The 18,208-nt window shown below is 46.5% G+C and overlaps 1 protein-coding gene across 5 annotated transcripts; it reads left to right on the plus strand.

Moving 5' to 3' along the window:
* The first annotated feature begins 3,256 nt into the window (after positions 1-3,256).
* On the plus strand, positions 3,257-17,933 carry LOC115474616 (3-mercaptopyruvate sulfurtransferase-like). 5 transcript variants are annotated; one of them, XM_030210165.1, is made up of 3 exons: positions 3,257-3,371; positions 14,795-15,485; positions 16,237-17,933. In XM_030210165.1, exons 2-3 carry the CDS (start codon positions 14,891-14,893, stop codon positions 16,542-16,544), a joined length of 903 nt encoding a protein of 300 aa, XP_030066025.1. In that variant the 5' UTR covers positions 3,257-3,371; positions 14,795-14,890; the 3' UTR covers positions 16,545-17,933. The 5 variants fall into 5 exon arrangements, with proteins under 5 accessions (XP_030066025.1, XP_030066034.1, XP_030066044.1 ...); XM_030210174.1 differs by lacking the exon at positions 3,257-3,371 and adding an exon at positions 3,379-3,540; XM_030210184.1 differs by lacking the exon at positions 3,257-3,371 and adding an exon at positions 3,975-4,144.
* The last annotated feature ends 275 nt before the right edge of the window (positions 17,934-18,208 follow it).

Below are 18,208 nucleotides of genomic sequence, written 5' to 3' on the forward strand. Positions count from 1 at the left end.
GTTTTAGAAAACAATCACAGGTTAAATGAGAAATGAAGCAGAGAAACCTCAAAGCACCAAAAGGATCTTAATAAGGACAAGATGATTTATCCAGAACAAAACCATAGAAGGCTCAAAAAGGAAATCCAGGAAGTCAGTAGAGCCCAAGAGATGTCCTCTAGCGAGGAGGAGGAGGAAACTGAGATAATGGGAAAAGCAAAAGTATTTCTCCAAGACCAGGTGGAAAATCCCACTGACCTAAGGATAGGGGACTCATCATCTATTAAACAGAAAACCAATGCAACAAATCTGGAAGGGCTGGAAATTCAGAGCAGAAGGAAAAATGCAATAAAAGGCACACAGACGAAAAGCTGCGATGGCACACAAACGAAAAAGTGCAACCAAACTAATGCATTAAAAAGACGTTAGCGCTTGATTTTCACGCACATTGTTGTGTGCAAAATGCTCAAAGAGTTCAAGCACCTGTGTTAACATGTACACCAAACATCACTGCAAATGCATTTAAATAGATGCAAATGAGGTCAACTAGTATTCCTTCCCAATGCACCAAAGGAAATAATGGCCAATAATGCTGAAAATGTACTGCCAGCTCAGGGGCAGTGTAGAAGGAGGTTTTCAACAGAAGATTTCGTGTCACGTTTTCTTGCCCATGCAAGTTTGAGCACTGCTAATGAGAACCAAGCGTGTGCACAAGCCCGACAAAAAGCAAAGTGAAAACATACGTGCCTATTTTTCTGCACTTAAATATGAGCCTTTCAAAAATTTAAATGGCGATTTTTTTGAAAGACATTTAACAGTGTAGACGAACAGCGCCAATGTGTGCTTGCACTTCCAGGTTTGTTTAGGTATGTGCATAAGAGCCATGCTTACTGCTCGCCCTTTGTTCGCATGTGCTAGACATCATCCTCTCCTTGCTTTTGGTTTGTTAGCGCCGATTAACTGAACATATCATTTGCATAACATTTCTCTTGAGCATCACTTAGCTATTTTTCTGCGCTGTTGTACTATGGGCTTTTGCACTGCAGGCTTTAGCACCAGCTTTGAGCATCGACCTCCAAGATTGGCAAGAGGCAAACCAGAAGCGGCGGACACTCAACAACTCACATACCACATCCTCCCCCTCTGTCCTTATTTGGCATCTCTCCCTCTCTATCTCAAACCCAAATCCCCAGCCCCAATACAGCATCTCTCCCTTATTCTCAAACTCCCCACCCCACATCCCACCTTCCAAATAGAGTTGTGCAACAGAAATTTCACCCATCCCCACAAGACTTACCTGTGTAATCGTTCCTACTCCACTCCTGCTTGATCCCCTGCATTCCCTCATTCCTCTTCCCTATCGACCCCCTCTCTTCCCCTCCTCTACTCCATCTTGCATATGACTTATTGTATTGTACCCTTCCTTCACCGTTGTAAGCCACATAGAGCCTGCCTTGGTGGGATTATGTGGGATATAAATGTTCACAATAAAGTAATCTCCTCTATCCCCACCTGTACCCATCACCTTCAGAAGTAGTTATTTCATTTAATTATGTTACTGAAGTATGTGGAGGAGTGGCCTAGTGGTTAGGGTGGTGGACTTTGGTCCTGGGGAACTGAGTTTGATTCCCACCACAGGCAGCTCCTTGTGACTCTGGGCAAGTCACTTAACCCTCCATTGCCTGCCAAATTGAGCCTGCCATGAGTGTGAAAAAGTGCGGGGTACAAATGTAACAAAAAAAAAAATTAGTATTTCCAAATAAGCAAAGGCACATAATTTGAAAATATTAATTGGGAAGGCCACATACTTTGTAAATGAGTCTCTGCTACAGCCTCTAATGTATTCTGTACATATAGGGGTTCAGTCTAGTTCTCTCTGAAGAATGTTTGTTTGAACCACATACTGAATTTGTGCTCACTGCAAGCAAGGCAAATCATAAAGAAAGAAAATTTTAAAGAAGAAAATATAAGTCATTGCATAGTACATTTGCTTAAGAACATACCTATACCAGAATGTTCTTAAGCAATTGTGAACCATCAGAAAACTAAGGGGGGAATTCATCAAGAAGGTACTATGGCCTAAATGTACATTAAGGGAATTAGCGAGTGACGTATAGGCTTTTAGCACACACTTATTCCTTTAACGCACGTTAAGGTCATAACACTGCAGTTAACACGTGCTCTTGCCACCAGGATAGAACTATAATCTGAGCAGGAATAATAACTACCACCAACAGAACCTGCCCTTTGCCTTTATAAATTCATTTTTTTATTATTATTATTTTATATTTCTTGCTGCACCACTTTAATCTCATGTTCAGTGGTTCCATTTATTTATTGCACTTGTATCCCACCTTTTCCCACCTATTTGTAGGCTCAAAGTGGCTTACAGAGTACGGTTATGACATTTAAATTACTACACTCATTTATACATGGATAAAGTGATGTGATTGCCTGCTAGTCTATTTTAAAGAATGGACAAACAGATGTTAAAAAAAGAATAAAGTGATAACTTTTTTTTTAAATCAAACTAACAATCCATATAAGCAGTCACTCTGTCACCATTCATGCATATAAAGTAGACATTTTATTTAGTTGGCTTCTTATATTCAAAGTAGCTTGATTTCTATATTAGCTCCAAGTCTGCCCTTAACTACCCTCGCTTCAAGAATTCAGCCCAAGCGGAAGCAAAGACCAACGACCGCCGGTGCATGCGTGTGGCAACCCACGTGCGTCCGCCAATAGATTAGGTGACCTCTGATGCTGCTGCCTGGGCACATGGATGTGACATGTGCTCTTGGTCATAAACCTCCTTGTTATAAGTGTCGCTGTATCAGCCCCGGCAGAAAGCAAGTGCGGCTGCACTGAATGTATCACACAGAAAAAAAAAAAAAAAGCACACCGTATTGGTGAGTTTCAAGCGCTGGTACACTATGAGGCTAAATAGTCAAATATTGCATAATAAGATAAGATAGTCCCTCCCTCGACCTAAATCAATCCATAATACTTCCAATATTCCTCAACACACTGCTCATCGTTTTCGAACTATGGCAAGTTAAAAAAAAAAAAAAAAGCACATCTTGACAGAGCTTCCCCCATAGAGGTTTGTAATGCAGCCACATCACATGGCTATCCTTGCAGCATACTTTTAAAGAGCACTGATCATTCAGTAGTAGTAGTGTAAGTGTTCAGACAGTACAGCTTAGCTTCGTTAACCGCCCTGCTGCGCTCTCCTCTGACGCAACTTCCTGTTTCCGGCAAGGCGGGATGTAGGGGGTGGGGGGATTCGGAGAGCGTGCGTGATGTGTGTGTAGTAGTTTATCGTAGGGGACAGTCACGGGGCACCGGAGAAGGAAAGCTGTAGGATTGCTAGTGGTAGACCTCAGAGTCAGGTAGGAGTTTGATCGGTGGTGGTGTTGGGGGGGAAGTTGAGGGACAGGTGCTGCATCGAGGACAAGGAGGAGAGTGGAAGATAGAGGGAGAGACGGCAGATCATATGGAGGGGAGGCCCGAGGCTGATCACTGAATGCGTGGGAGGATGGGTGTTCGGCGTGCGAGAGTGTGAGTTAGTGAGTACAGCTGAATGTGTGTCACACGCCTGATTCGTGTGACTTGGGATCTTTTGTTTCTTTAAATCATTTATTAAACGTATTGTGTCATGGTTTAAGATTATTATGTCGGTATAACAGAGTGTGACTTGAAGCACAGCTGCCTGGTAGTGTTTCTGTTTTGTAGGGGTGAAGCTTTCAAGCCCACCGGGGGGAGGGAGGGAGATCATCAGCCGGTGACGAGAAAGGTAAAGGGAGATACACCATAGGTTAATGAGATTTTTTTTTTTCTTGGGGGGGGGGGGGTAAGGGGTATAGGTGTGAAATCTAGACTGCCCCAACTTGACATTTCGTTCTTTAGATTGTAAGCTTCTTTGAGCAGGGACCTTTTTTTGTTTATTTTGTACAGCGCTGTGTAACCCTAGTAGCGCTGTAGAAATGTTAATAGTAGTAGAATACTGTATAGCTTTACAGATGCAAGCATCTTCTTGAAATGTAGTTTTTCGGGTTCATCTAAATTGTAATTCTCCAGATGAAATGAAACTGGAAAGGTTGACTCTATTATTACCAACCTTTTTAAACATGTAAATCCATTTTTATACTATACAAATTTTGAGGTATGTGTTCCACCAGTCCGACCTTCTTTCCTACTGGTTCCCTGCAGCCCCACAAACCAGTTCCTCTTTCGCTCTCCAGCAGTCTCCTGCACTCCACTGCTACTAGTTCTCCTATCAGTGGCTTCTTGTTCCCCAACCTATCCCATCAGTGTTCTCTCTCCCATGCAGTGGCATAGCCTGGGGGGCCCCTCATTTGGGTTCGGGCCCCCCAAAATTGCTGGCTTGGCGGGGTCTCCCAAGTCCCACCAGCAGAAGCAGTAATCTGAGGACCAGGGATGTGAGTGTTCAAATTCCTGTGATGCCTTTTCTGATCTTAGGCAAGTTATTTAGCTCTCAGGATTGTAAGCCCTCCAGGGATAGGAATATACGTGGAAGGGCATGTTTGATATGATGCCTAAATCTGATTCTGTATGTTTTGCGGAAAACATCCAGAAATCCAGTAACAAACCTGGCCATTTTCAAACCAGAAAAACATCCAACATTTTGTTACAAAATGGCCATTTGTTAGATGTGTTTTGCTCAGTACCTCTAGCTGTTTAGATCATTTTTGAAAAAAATCCAAGGGAAAAACTCACAGAAATAAGCCATTGGGGAGCTGGAATTCTTAGTAGCAATGAACTTCTTCACATTAAAGGGCCCAGGTACACATCTCACTATTACCCCCTCATATGGTGAGCTCTTCATACCCCACCAAAAACCTACTAAACCCAACTGTACACCACTACAATAGTTCTTGTGCCTGTAGGTGTTGGGTACAGTGGGTTTTGAAGAGCTCACACTTTCCACCAGAAGTGTACCAGTTAGTGGGATATGGGCCTGGGTCCCCTTATCTACAGAGCACTGCACTGACCACTAGGCTACGCCAGGGACCTGCTTGCACTTTAATAGGACTGACCATAACATCTGAAGCTGTTATAGAGGCTGGTATGTACTGTTCTTGAGTGTGTGTGTATGTGTGTGTGTGTGTGGGGGGGGGGGGGGGGGTGTTCATGCCTTAATTTCTTCAGTGGTCATTTAGGGCACCTTTTTGTGACTTAGTTGTAATTGAAACAGGTCTAAATCAAAATGTCTAACTCTTTTTTTTTTTTTTTTGTCCCAGATGTTTTTGCTTTGTTCCATTATGGCTGAAAAATGTCTAAGTTTTGGGAACTCCCAGATCTTGCTCCCTTGTGATTTGGACACACTGCATAGAAATTGCATAGAAAACAGTCGTAAAAGTGGGTTTCAAAATAGCAATTAGGATGTTATGGCAAAAAAAAAAAAAAAGTCCATCTGCAGCTCTGCCACTTTTTGGCGGTTTTTCTGTTTTGAAATTGAGCCCCTAAGTGTACCCTAATGTAGCTTGCCTTGAGCTACTACAGAAAAGTCGTGCACAAAATCCATGTTCCCTTTCCTTCCTGTCTCTCACCCTACTGCAGCTCAGGCCTTGCAGATTTTTGAGTTCTGGGCCATGCTGCCCCCTAGCATAGTGGTATCCCATTCTTCATCTTTTTTTATTTCTTCAGCTGGCAAGGCCAGAGGAATCCAACCAGCCCCACCACACTAATGTGTGAGAGCAGGCAAATGTATGTGATCATGAGATACCCTTTAACTGTGAGACTTAATATGTGTATAACAATATTATATTGGTGTCACTACCATAAGAAGATCGAGCAGTAACACCGGTATAGTGAAGCTCTGCCTTGTGAGGCCACTAGGATGGTGGGCAAGATTGTAATTCCCATGTAACATCATTCAGTTCCTTCCGATATCTGAACATTTTAGTTTCTGGGCACCGCATTGTCTTCTTCCCAGTTTATTCCAGGAGTAGCTAGCACATTAGAATATTACGATATGTTGTTGAGGGGGAAGTTTAGTCTTGGGAGTAGTGACTCATTATTCTGCCCTAATGGGGTACAGTGTCTGAACATTAACTCCTCACATTTTACAGGTTTGAAATGTCAGCCCAAAAGGTAAACAAGGGATGTTCTCAGTTTTTAGCCAGATCCTGCATTTGAATCTCGGCCAATGAGCTGAACCATTTTATTACTGCTTTCTGAATGATTGTGACGCATGTTCCTTCATTACAAGATTAATGATCAACCTTGCCTTGTCTAGTTATAAGTAGAATACTGGCAGTAATGAAGATTTGTTAAATTTGAGGTTCAAACTGTTTCTTTATTCTAACTCTAGGACTAGCACTCAATGTGTTTTCTTGTTCTGCCACATTTTACCAAAATCCTGAACCACAAAGATGTCTGTCTTTGGTAACAGAAAATAGTTCCAAAAGCTGGTGCAACCTGTATAGGAACATGACTGTGCCTGAAATATATCTGTCTCCTGCCCACATAGTTCTAGATGAAATAAAGCTTAAACTAGATCAGTGTTCTTCACTGCAAGGCCCGGGAGCCAGTTGTGGCCCCTGGAGACCTCTGGGGCGGCTCTCATCATTCCGACTCTCTTTTTTTTCTGCTACTCCCTGCCTCTCTACCAATCTCACAACAGCAAAGGGGAAGTGGGTGGAAGAACAGCCATATACTAAAGGATAAGGCATTTTTCAATTGATAAAGAGAACCTATTTGGAAATACCCAACTCCTTGAAGAAACAACTAATAAAATGTTTGAAGGCAGGCTAGTGGTGTGGATGTCATTGTCACATACGGGTCAGCAGTGTCTTGGCCTAACATGGGAAAATATCTAGTGGCTGTTCTTTAGCTCATTTGGATCCAAAGTGTCCCCAACTTAAAAAATTTAAGATGATCACTGTACTAGATCTTTCTTTGAGTGAATTGGAATTCATGACCTCCACATAAAGGTGTAATTTTTGGAAGTAAACTCTGATGTCTTTACAACCACTCAGCAGTAAGTCTCTACTTCTTACTATGGTTCAGTCCAAAGAATCTTGTTAATATAGGCGCTCATTTTCAAAGCATATGGATGTCTCAAAAGGCTGAAATGAATGTCCTTGCACTTGAAATGTCCAAATTCTGATTTTGCAAAGACAATAGGGACGCCCAACGCTCCAATATATCCAAATAGCAAAGGGGCGTATTTTGGGCAGGGCTAGGGAGGTCCTGAAATCTGGACATCCAACAGCGATTACTGAAGTGGGAAAAAATGCCCATGTCTAAAAAGGACATCCTTATTCAGACCTGTTTTAGGAATGAACAAGTTACAGAAAGGTGCTCTGATAGAGTAGCTGTCCACTGGAGGGATTAAGGCATGACACCTCATTAATCTCTTTGTGGTTGCTGTCCCTCTCCCCTGAGAGTGAAACCAGAAGTGGACGAGTCTCTCTGACAGCTTCAAGTATTATGGACATTCTTAACAGCTCAGGAAGCAAGTCTGAGGAGTAGTCTAGTGGTTGGTGAAATGGACTGTAATCAAAGTTCAAATCCTACTTGACTCTTTCTTTCAGGCCTCCTGAAATAAATACCCACTATACCTAAATATATGACAATTGAAGACTATTGAAGTGGTATATGTTCAGGTACAATAGATATTATTCTTTTCCTGGAGGATTCGCAATTACTAATTCGAAGCGTTAAAGTGGGATTTGAACTCGGGTTTACAGTCCATTGTTCTAACTGGTAGGCTGCCCTATGCGTTACATGGAGCATGGACATCTGTGTGACCGTTTGTGACCGTTTTTGTAAGAATACTGCTATACTGACGTCCATGTCCCTTGTTTTCAAAATTTGGAAGTTTTAGTGTATAAAAATAGGTGTTCATGTTGGATGTTCCTATTACGTGGATGTCCATCTTGAGTATTTTTGAACAGGCTGTTTGAACATAAGAATAGCTATACTGGGTCAGACCAATAGTCCATCTAGCCCAGTACCCTTCTTTCAGCAGTGGCCAATCCAGGTCACAAGAACCTGGCAGAAACCCAAATAGTAACATTACATGCTACCAATCCCAGTTTAAACTATTCGTTGAGTGAAAAAATATTTGCTCCTATTTGTTTTAAAAGTATTTCCATGTAACTTCATTGAGTATCCCCTGGTCTTTGTACTTCTTGAAAGAGTAAAAAATCAATTCACTTGTACTCATCCTACACCGCTCAGGATTTTGTAGACCTCAATCATATCTGGATCCTCTAGGGATCCAGTGTGCATATCCCACTCGTTTCTCAAATTCTACCACTGTCTTTTTGGCTGCCACCTCTTCTGGGAGGGTGCTAATATCAGCTACATCTGGTGAAATCTTTCTTTCTATATCATCATGCTGATCAATCCATAGACTGGTGGGTTGTGTCCATCTACCAGCAGGTGGAGATAGAGAGCAATCCTTTTGCCTCCCTATATGTGGTCATGTGCTGCCGGAAACTCTTCAGTATGTTCTCTATCTCAGCAGGTGATGGTCACACACAGCAGCAGCTCTGGCTAGGTCTCCAAGCCTAATTCTTAGGTTTTGTTGAGTACCTGGGGTTGAGGGCTCTTCTTGAGCAAGTGCAAACCTGGTGGTGCCAGGTCCCTCCTTTTCTCCCCCCTCCCGCTGGCTCCGTTAGAAAAAAAATTTTTGAATGTCCTTTAAGGGCGTTTATTTCAACGTTTATATCAGCGTTTATTGCAGCTGCTCACTGAGACACCAGTTCGTTACAGCTCGGAGCGAGAAGCAGGTAATTTTTACCTTTTGTAGCGGGCAGGGGGTTCCCCGATCGGTCTCCACGTGGCTTATGGCGTCGGAGGGCGAGGGCGCGAAGAATCGCTCCCTGGACCGCGTGTGCGGGGATGCGGGGGTTTCAAAGCCTGAATCGCCCTTTTTGGGCGTCAGTTTGAAGTCCGGTCAGTGTCCCGGTTCTTCCTCAGATGCGGCGTTTTTTCCCGCCATAAACGCCCATCCCCCGCTGCTCGTCCCCCCCATTTTGGCAGGCCACTCTGCTCGGACGGCTTCTTCTTGGGCCGCCCTCGAGATGGGAGACGTTAATGCTATGGTCGCCCTTGATTCGGGCGACGGCAAGAAAGTGGCAAAAGTTAAGCGCCGTTTTTCCCGCGCGGCTCCTTGTCGGAGTTTCGCACCGGACGCCATTTTGGATGCACAGCATGTTTCTCCCCCGCTCTTGCGAGCGCTGGTTGAGGGTGCGTCTAGGGCCGTGGCCCAGGCTGCAGAAGTGCACAGTCTGGGGGGTTTCTCCCCTGAGTTCATATTGCTGCTGCATCAGGCTTTTCTTATGCAAAACGCTGCCCCTGCTCCCCTGTCCGATAAAGGGGTTGAGGCCTCCGGAAGCAAACGCCCTCGGGTGGATTTCCAGGCCCTAGAGGACTCTGTCTCCTCTGATGTAGATGAGGGCAGCGTATCTGAGTTCTCCCAACGGTCCTTTGGGGATTCCTTGGAGGAGACGGATTCCCGCTCGGATGGAGCGGATGACCCCTCTGCAGCGCGGATCTTTTGCTCAGAGGATTTGCCCAACCTGTTAGTGCAGGCCATGAGCATTTTGAAGATTTCCTCTCCGGAGGACGTCTCTCCCTCAGCTGCTGCTGGCTCTGCCATTATGCTGGGGATGAAGCGCCCGCCTAGAACCTTCCACGTGCATGAAGCCATGCACACCTTGATTTCGGCTCAATGGGATGTCCCAGAAGCGAGCCTTAAAGTGGCTAGGGCTATGTCCCGCCTCTATCCTCTGCCTGAAGGTGAACGGGAGGTCTTTCTTTGGCCTACCGTGGATTCTTTAATCACTGCGGTGACTAAGAAAACGGCGTTGCCGGTGGAAGGTGGCACGGCCCTAAAGGACGCCCAAGACAGAAGATTGGAGGCGGCTTTAAGGTCGTCATTCGAGGCGGCTGCTTTAAGTTTGTAGGCCTCAGTTTGCGGCTCCTATGTGGCCAGGGCGTGCCTGGCGATTGTGCAACGGGCTTCCCCCTCGGATCCTTCCTTGAGGGCTGATTAGCCGGTCCTGGAATCGGGCTTGGCCTACTTGGCAGACTTGCTGTATGATGTCTTGAGAGCCTCGGCTAAAGGTATGGCTCAGACAGTCTCTGCACGGCGCTGGCTTTGGCTGAAGCATTGGTCTGCTGACCACGCCTCTAAGTCTCGCCTGGCTAAGTTGCCTTTTAAAGGCAAGCTGCTCTTTGGGGTCGAGCTGGACAAGATTGTGATCAATCTCGGCACGTCTAAGGGCAAGAGGTTACCGGAGGTCAGGGCTCGGGCCAGTGGTGCCCGCCCCGGTTCCTCCAAAGGACGGTTTCAGGAAGCCCGTCGGTATCGCCCGGGCAAGTCGGGCTCCTCTGCCCCCTCTTCCTTCAAAAGGAACTTCTCCCCCAAGCAGCATTCCTTTCGCAGAGACCGCAGTCCCGGAGGTTCGTCCTCCGGTCCTCCCCCAGGGTCTCATACCCAATGACGGGGCCCTGGTCCATGGCCCAGAGCAGATTGGGGGACGCCTATCCTCGTTTCTGGGCGAGTGGACCAGGGTAACTTCAGACGCTTGGGTGCTGGAAGTCATCAGAGACGGCTACAAGCTAGAGTTCTGCCGACCCTTAAGAGACGGGTTTGTGCGCACTCCCTGCAAGTCTCCGGTCAAAGCTGTGGCAGTGCAGCAGTCTTTGGACAATCTGATCCGCCTGGGTGCGGTCGTTCCGGTGCCAGAAGATCAACTTGGCAAGGGACGTTACTCCATTTACTTTGTGGTACCAAAGAAAGGAGGTTCTGTACGGCCTATCCTCGACCTCAAAGGGGTCAATCGGGCCTTGAATGTTTGGCACTTCCGAATGGAGACTCTCCGCTCTGTTATAGCGGCAGTGAAGACAGGGGAGTTCCTGGCATCCTTGGACATCAAGGAAGCTTACTTGCATATTCCCATCTGGCCTCCTCATCAACGCTTTCTGCGTTTTGCAGTCCTGGGCCGACACTTCCAGTTCAGAGCCCTCCCGTTTGGGTTGGCTACTGCTCCGCGGACCTTCTCCAAAGTAATGGTGGTCATCGTGGCCTTCCTACGCAAGGAAGGAGTACAAGTCCATCCTTATCTGGATGACTGGTTGATCCGAGCCCCCTCTTATGCAGAGTGTGGCAGAGCTTCAGACCGGGTGATTGCTCTTTTGAGCTCCCTGGGGTGGATCATCAACTGGGAGAAAAGCCAGCTGCGTCTGACTCAGTCCCTGGAGTATCTGGGAGTTCGTTTCAACACCCAAGTGGGCAGAGTGTTCCTGCCAGACAATCGGATTGTCAAGCTTCAGGCTCAGGTGGACCAGTTCCTAGTAGCCTCTCCTCTTCGGGCTTGGGACTATGTGCAGGTGTTGGGCTCTATGACGGCCACGATGGAAGTAGTGCCCTGGGCCAGGGCCTATATGAGACCTCTACAGCACTCTCTGCTGCAGCGATGGACTCCAGTGTCGGAGGATTACGCTGTGCGCCTTCCCTTGGATCCAGCGGTGCGCAAGGCGCTGAGCTGGTGGCTGAGGCCAGACAAGTTGTCCGCAGGAATGCCTCTTTTGACCCCGGAGTGGGTTGTCGTCACGACGGACGCCTCTTTGACGGGCTGGGGAGCCCACTGCTTGGGAAGGACAGCGCAGGGGCTGTGGTCTCCTGCAGAGGCAAAGTGGCCTATCAACCTCCTGGAACTCAGAGCCATTCGGTTGGCGCTTTTGGAGTTTCTCCTGGTACTGGCGGCGAAGCCAGTACGGGTCCTTTCGGACAATTCCACGGCTGTGGCCTATGTCAATCGCCAGGGAGGTACCAAGAGCGCCCCTCTAGCCAAGGAGGCCATGAATCTATGCCAGTGGGCGGAAGCGAACCTGGAACAGCTGTCGGCGGCCCACATTGCGGGAGTCATGAATGTCCAGGCGGACTTTCTCAGTCGCCATACCTTGGATCCCGGAGAGTGGCAGCTATCTGCTCAGGCGTTCTTGGACATCACGAAGCGCTGGGGCCAGCTGAGCTTAGATCTGATGGCGTCATCGGCCAATTGCCAAGTGCCGTGCTTTTTCAGCAGAGGACGGGACCCTCGATCTCTGGGAGTAGATGCTCTTCTCCAACAGTGGCCGACACAGGAGCTCCTCTATGTGTTCCCGCCCTGGCCCATGTTGGGCAGGGTGCCAGGCCGGGTGGCAAAGCATCCGGGCCGGATAATCCTGGTGGGTCCGGACTGGCCCAGATGTCCCTGGTATGCGGACTTGATCAGACTCTCAGTGGACAGCCCTCTGCGGCTGTCAGCGGAGCGGGGCCTGTTGCATCAGGGTCTCGTGGTGATGGAGGATCCCTCCCCCTTTGGTCTTATGGCCTGGCTATTGAGCGGCAGCGTCTGAGGAAGAAGGGCTTCTCAGACAAGGTCATCGCCACTATGCTGAGAGCAAGGAAGTGCTCTACTTCTACGGCTTACGCCAGGGTTTGGCGTAACTTTGCATTGTGGTGTGAGGCAGGCTCTCTTTCTCCCTTCACTGCTCCAATTTCTTCAGTGTTGGCGTTCCTGCAAGAAGGTCTGGAGAAAGGCCTGTCGCTCAGTTCCCTTAAAGTCCAGGTAGTGGCTCTGGCTTACTTCAGGGGTCGCCTGAAGGGTGCTTCCCTGGCCTCGCAGCCAGATGTGGTGCGCTTTCTCAAGGGAGTTAATCACCTACGCCCTCCTCTGCGCTCGGTGGTGCCTGCGTGGAATCTCAATCTAGTGCTAAGAGCCTTGCAGAAGCCGCCTTTTGAACCCTTGTCGAGGGCATCTCTGAAAGACCTGACGTTGTAAGCAGTCTTTTTGGTGGCTATCACTTCAGCCATTCGAGTTTCCGAGCTCCAGGCGCTATCATGTCGAGAGCCCTTCCTGCAGTTCACGGAGGCAGGAGTGTCTATTCGCACGGTGCCTTCCTTCCTGCCCAAGATTGTTTCTCGTTTCCATGTGAATCAGCAGCTCTGTCTTCCCTCCTTTCGTAGGGAGGACTACCCAGAGGAGTACTCTGCTCTCAAATATCTAGATGGGAGACGAGTCATCATCAGATACTTGGAAGTGACCAATGATTTCCGGAAGTCGGATCATCTGTTTGTGCTGTTCGCAGGTCCTCGTAAGGGTCTGCAGGCATCCAAGCCTACAGTGGCACGATGGGTCAAGGAAACCATTGCAGCGGCTTATGTGGCCGCGGGGAAGGTGCCGCCTGTCCAGCTGAAGGCTCACTCCACTAGAGCACAGGCGGCCTAGATGGCAGAGGCCGGGTCCGTCTCCTTGGAAGAGATTTGTAAGGCGGCAACTTGGGCATCGGCTTATACGTTCTCCAGTCATTACCGCTTGACTGTGGCTGCTCGGGCGGAGGCCCGGTTTGGAGCTTCAGTGTTGCGGTCAGGGATTTCTATGTCCCGCCCTGGGTGAGTACTGCTTCGGTACATCCCACCAGTCTATGGATTGATCAGCATGATGATATGGAAGGTGAAATTATGTATCGTACCTGATAATTTTCTTTCCATTAATCATAGCTGATCAATCCATAGCCCCTCCCAGATATCTGTACTGTTTATATTCTGGTTGCATTTCAGGTTCAAGTTTAGGCTTCAGTTCCTGTTCAGGAGGTCTTCGTGTCAAGTTTTTTTAAATTGAATTCTTCTGGAGTTGAGACGATTTTGTGTTACAGTGAACTGCTGCATTCCTCCCCCCTCCGTTTTACGGGGCTGGATTGAGACCTAAATTCTGCCAGCGCTCCCTCCCGCTTCGTGCGGCAGTAGGGTAGCCTTATATCCCTCCCGCTTCGGCGGTGTTAAGGTCAGCCAGCTCCTCCCGCGGTTGCGGTCGCAGGATAAGCCAGATCCGCCCGCATCGGCGGGTGTGGTGTCCCTCCCTCGCTCCGCGGGGATGAGCTGGACGGATTCCCCTCCCCCACTTGTGTGGGGATGAGCTGGGTTGATTCCCCTCCCCCGTTTCGGCGGTGGTGAGCTGGGCAGAGTGTCCCTTTGTGGGTGTAATTTTCTAAGTGCTGAGTCCTGTGGATGGAGCTTTGATATCGACATACTGAGGCGTTTCCGGCAGCACATGACCACATATAGGGAGGCAAAAGGATTGCTCTCTATCTCCACCTGCTGGTGGATGGACACAACCCACCAGTCTATGGATTGATCAGCTATGATTAATGGAAAGAAAATTATCAGGTATGATACATAATTTTACCTTTAAAATGAAAGCTCTTCAGATTATCATCATTTAGTAAAATTATTCATGCATATATTGGAAGCATGGTAAAAGACACGGGGGTTGAATCAGCACAAGTTTGATACTTGTGAGTAGTAGCATTGTTTATCAGGGCTTTAGCCTTGGTTCCTGTCCATTCCTTTAACTTGAATTACTTTAATATCTATGTGTGGGGCTGTTGTTTTTTAAGGTGAACAAATTATGAATGGATATGAAATGCGCAAACAGTAACCAGGGTTGAAGCTTTGATTGGTGCTGCTACTCGTAAGTCTTGACCTTGAGCTAATTCACCCATTTTCTATCATTTTAGTAAAATCCATTATGGATTTCATGAGAGAAGAATGGAAACTTGGCCGTTAGGGAGCTTGTAGGTATCATAGTCTGCTGCATATATGCTGTAGCTGAAATTAAGCTTACAAGCTGGTTTGAACATATGATTTAGGGCCTGGTTCTCTAAGACTTTGTTTTCCTATTCCATGCTGGGGGAGGGGGGGGGGGGGAAGCTTAGTGAACCAGGCTCTCTCTGGCATTTTTGAGGTACATCACAATGTCTGCTGATCTTCCACCGGTTTCTTTTTCAGCTTCAAGGACCTTGAGCAAAAGCTGGGCTCCTGCTACTCCTCAGATGTAACCTGGCATAAAAACGCGCACACACACTTCACTCTGCCTTCACAATCATGTCCCAGCAGGTTCTATTTAGGACCCTGGTGTCAGCTAAGTGGCTGTCAGAAGCTATCCGCTCTACTCCATTAGGTGCAGGACTGCGGGTACTTGATGCATCCTGGTACCTCCCCAAGTTGAGGCGTGATGCCCGCAGAGAGTTTCGAGAGCGCCATATCCCTGGTGCGGTGTTCTTTGATATTGAGGCTTGCTCCGACCGCACCTCACCGTATGACCACATGCTGCCCAGTGAGGATGACTTCAGTGAGTACGTGGGGAATCTCGGCATCGGCAATAGGACGCACGTTGTGGTATATGATTCCAGTGATCAGGGCTCTTACTCTGCTCCCCGTGTCTGGTGGATGTTTCAGGTCTTCGGGCACAAAGCAGTATCACTGCTGGATGGGGGACTGAGGAACTGGTTGCAGGAGGGTTATCCAGTCAGCTCTGGGATTACTCGTCCAACTCCCATGGAGTTTCAGGCCAAGCTTCACCAGTCACAGGTTAAGACGCATGAGGATATTGTGGAGAACATGGAGACTCATGCGTTCCAGCTTGTGGATGCCCGGTCCGAAGGGAGGTTCAGAGGAATTGAGCCAGAACCGAGAGAAGGTAAATGAGAGGAAAAGCAGATTATCTTGCAGTACTTGGAAAGTGATGCGCTAATAGCAAGAATATAGAGCCAAAAAGAGTCAAGTTTTATATAGACCCTGCACTTTCTTTTATTCTTCTTCCTCCCCTCAAAATTTATCTGTCTGGTACTGTAGCCTATTAGGTATTGCGATTTTTATCTATTTTATTATGTACCATAATGCAAGGATTCTTGTTTCTGTAATATTGTGGCACTGTGGGAGCATACATACAAGTTTATTTACTCTGGTGAGGCAGAATTGTAAGGAATACATCTATACTCCTATGGCAAGAGGTAACAGCAGCATTAGGAAGATGAGATAACACAAGCAGCAGCTGGAGATGCACAGCCAGTAAGGATTTTACACTGATGTTTGGGCACAGTAAGATAAAGATTAACATGATGACTGCTATTCAGTCAGGGCTTGAGTAGTACCCATATCGTATGAAAATTGTACTGTGCTGTATATAGTAACTTCGTCCTGTCTTACTTGCACATCATGGTTGTAATATGCTTGTCTTGTAGAACTTAGTCTAAAAGCATATAACTTTGAGTGGCCTGCTGTTAATTAGTGATAAATGATGGAGAGGTAAATTGATCCAGGGTTTTCAAGGCTGTAGATCTATGCTTAATTCAGTCTGCCTTGCTGTTCCCTAGTTCTTGAGCCCCTATGAACTTAATTTTGAGAAACTCTTGGTGAGATCCTAAAATGTGCCATCTTCTGTTTTGCAGGGATTGAGCCTGGTCATATTCCCGGTTCAGCGAACATGCCATTTTTCACCTTTCTGACTGAATCTGGCTATGAGAAAAAGCCTGATGAGATCCGCCAGATGTTCCAACAGAAGGGCATTGATATCTCCAAACCAATAGTGGCGACATGTGGCTCAGGTGTCACTGCCTGTCATGTGGCACTGGCAACCTTCCTGTGCGGCAAGGAGGACTCTGCTATCTATGATGGGTCCTGGGTGGAGTGGTACATGCGTGCCAGGCCTGAGGACGTGGTCTCTGAGGGGCGGGGAAAGACTGTGAAACAGGCCTGAATGATGTGTAGCCTCCCTTGAGGGACCTGTTTTCCATTGATTTATGCTGTTTCAAAAGAGGACAGAAAAATAAAACACCCAAAATATTTTTAGTTGCAAAAAGTTTGAAACAAAATTTAATTTCATAGTGTAAATAAAGGTAAAAGGAGGAAAATATTTCTTTCTATATATCCTGGCATCCTACCTTCATTTGTAAACTTCCTTGCTAGGGCTGCTGTAGCTTGGAAGTCATTAGTATGGTCCCTAGCACTATATTCGGTCGAGTATATCGTAATTTATTGTGCTTTGAAAAAGAGGCAATGTATCACCAAAGCAGGTGACATCTTGAATGAGTTGTCCCAGAGCTGTGCCTTTAAAATAACACCCTTTCCTCCCTTCCCTCCCCAAAGAATAAAATTTAATGTTTTGCAAAAAAGTAAACACATTATCTGCATTTCACCTTCCGTAGAAGGCAGTGGAATTCTAAACACTTTATAACTTATTTGTGGCTCCGTTGGCCTATATGTTAAAATAGGTTTTCTGTAGATGCAAAATAGGAAAAACCTCTTCAGTACAGTAGACCCTTTTTGTGTTTGAACCAGTACTGTGAGCTATTGCAGTATTTCTCAAGCTGATCCTGAAGTACCCCCTAGCCTATATGCTTGAGAGAGATTTTTATGCATTTTTTCCATTGTATGGAAATGAAATAATCTCGTGCATATTCATTGCAATTATCTTGAAAACCTGACTAGCTAAAGCAGGGTTGGGCAATCTTTATACACAGAGGGCTGTGTGATTGCCAATAGTATTCCTAATGGGTTCAACATTACTTAATGTCTGAAATGGAAACGCACAGAGCTCCATAGACCTTAAATAATTTAAAATTTAGCTAGGAATGATGGGATATAAACTGCTAGAGTGGCTATTCTAAAAATATTTGTGATTCACAGTATTTGAAATTGCCAAAACTCTGGCTAACGATGTTTTATGTGTATACTTGTTCTCACAGGCTGCATAAAATTCAGTCCCTGGCCGTAGGTTGCCCACCTCTGAGCTAGAGTGTAGTTCAGGACTGGATTGAGAACATTGGGTTATAGGGCTTACCTAAGAAGCTTCTTCTACAGCAGACATTGAAACACATGACATAAACTGTTAATTGTGTCATGTTGCTTCCAAAGGGCAGTATATTTCACTAGATTTTACTATTCAATAGCAATACTACAAAGGGCAATCTAAATGTAGTCCGACCACTAGTGATGCAGAAATGCTGGGGGCAGTGCTGTATGTTGAATTGTAAAAATGCTGATGGGGGGTGTGAGGCGTTTTGGATACTATTGATTTCTGTTAATTTCTTGCCATTCTGTGATGGTATTTATAATTAATGCTTTATAAGGTAAAATTTGAACAATTGACGAGTGTCTTGCAGTTGTTTTGAGAGTTGTGGCTTTAATCAGTTATTGAGGCTTGGTGGAGTGACTGCTGTTATGGGAGGGGAGCGGGGTGTTATTAAATCATTTTCTGCCCTGTGCTGGAAGCAATGAGAGGAGGGAGGAGGAAAAATGGCATTCTTCGACAAGCAGGCTGTAATTCTCACAATTGGGTAACACGATCTCGTGTTGCCTTGTCCGGAGCTTTTAACAAGCTTCAAAAGAGCTTTGTGGAGCACCAGCCATGATCCACTGCAC

The sequence above is a fragment of the Microcaecilia unicolor genome, chromosome 1 (assembly GCF_901765095.1).
Source record: "Microcaecilia unicolor chromosome 1, aMicUni1.1, whole genome shotgun sequence".
Taxonomy (NCBI): domain Eukaryota; kingdom Metazoa; phylum Chordata; class Amphibia; order Gymnophiona; family Siphonopidae; genus Microcaecilia; species Microcaecilia unicolor.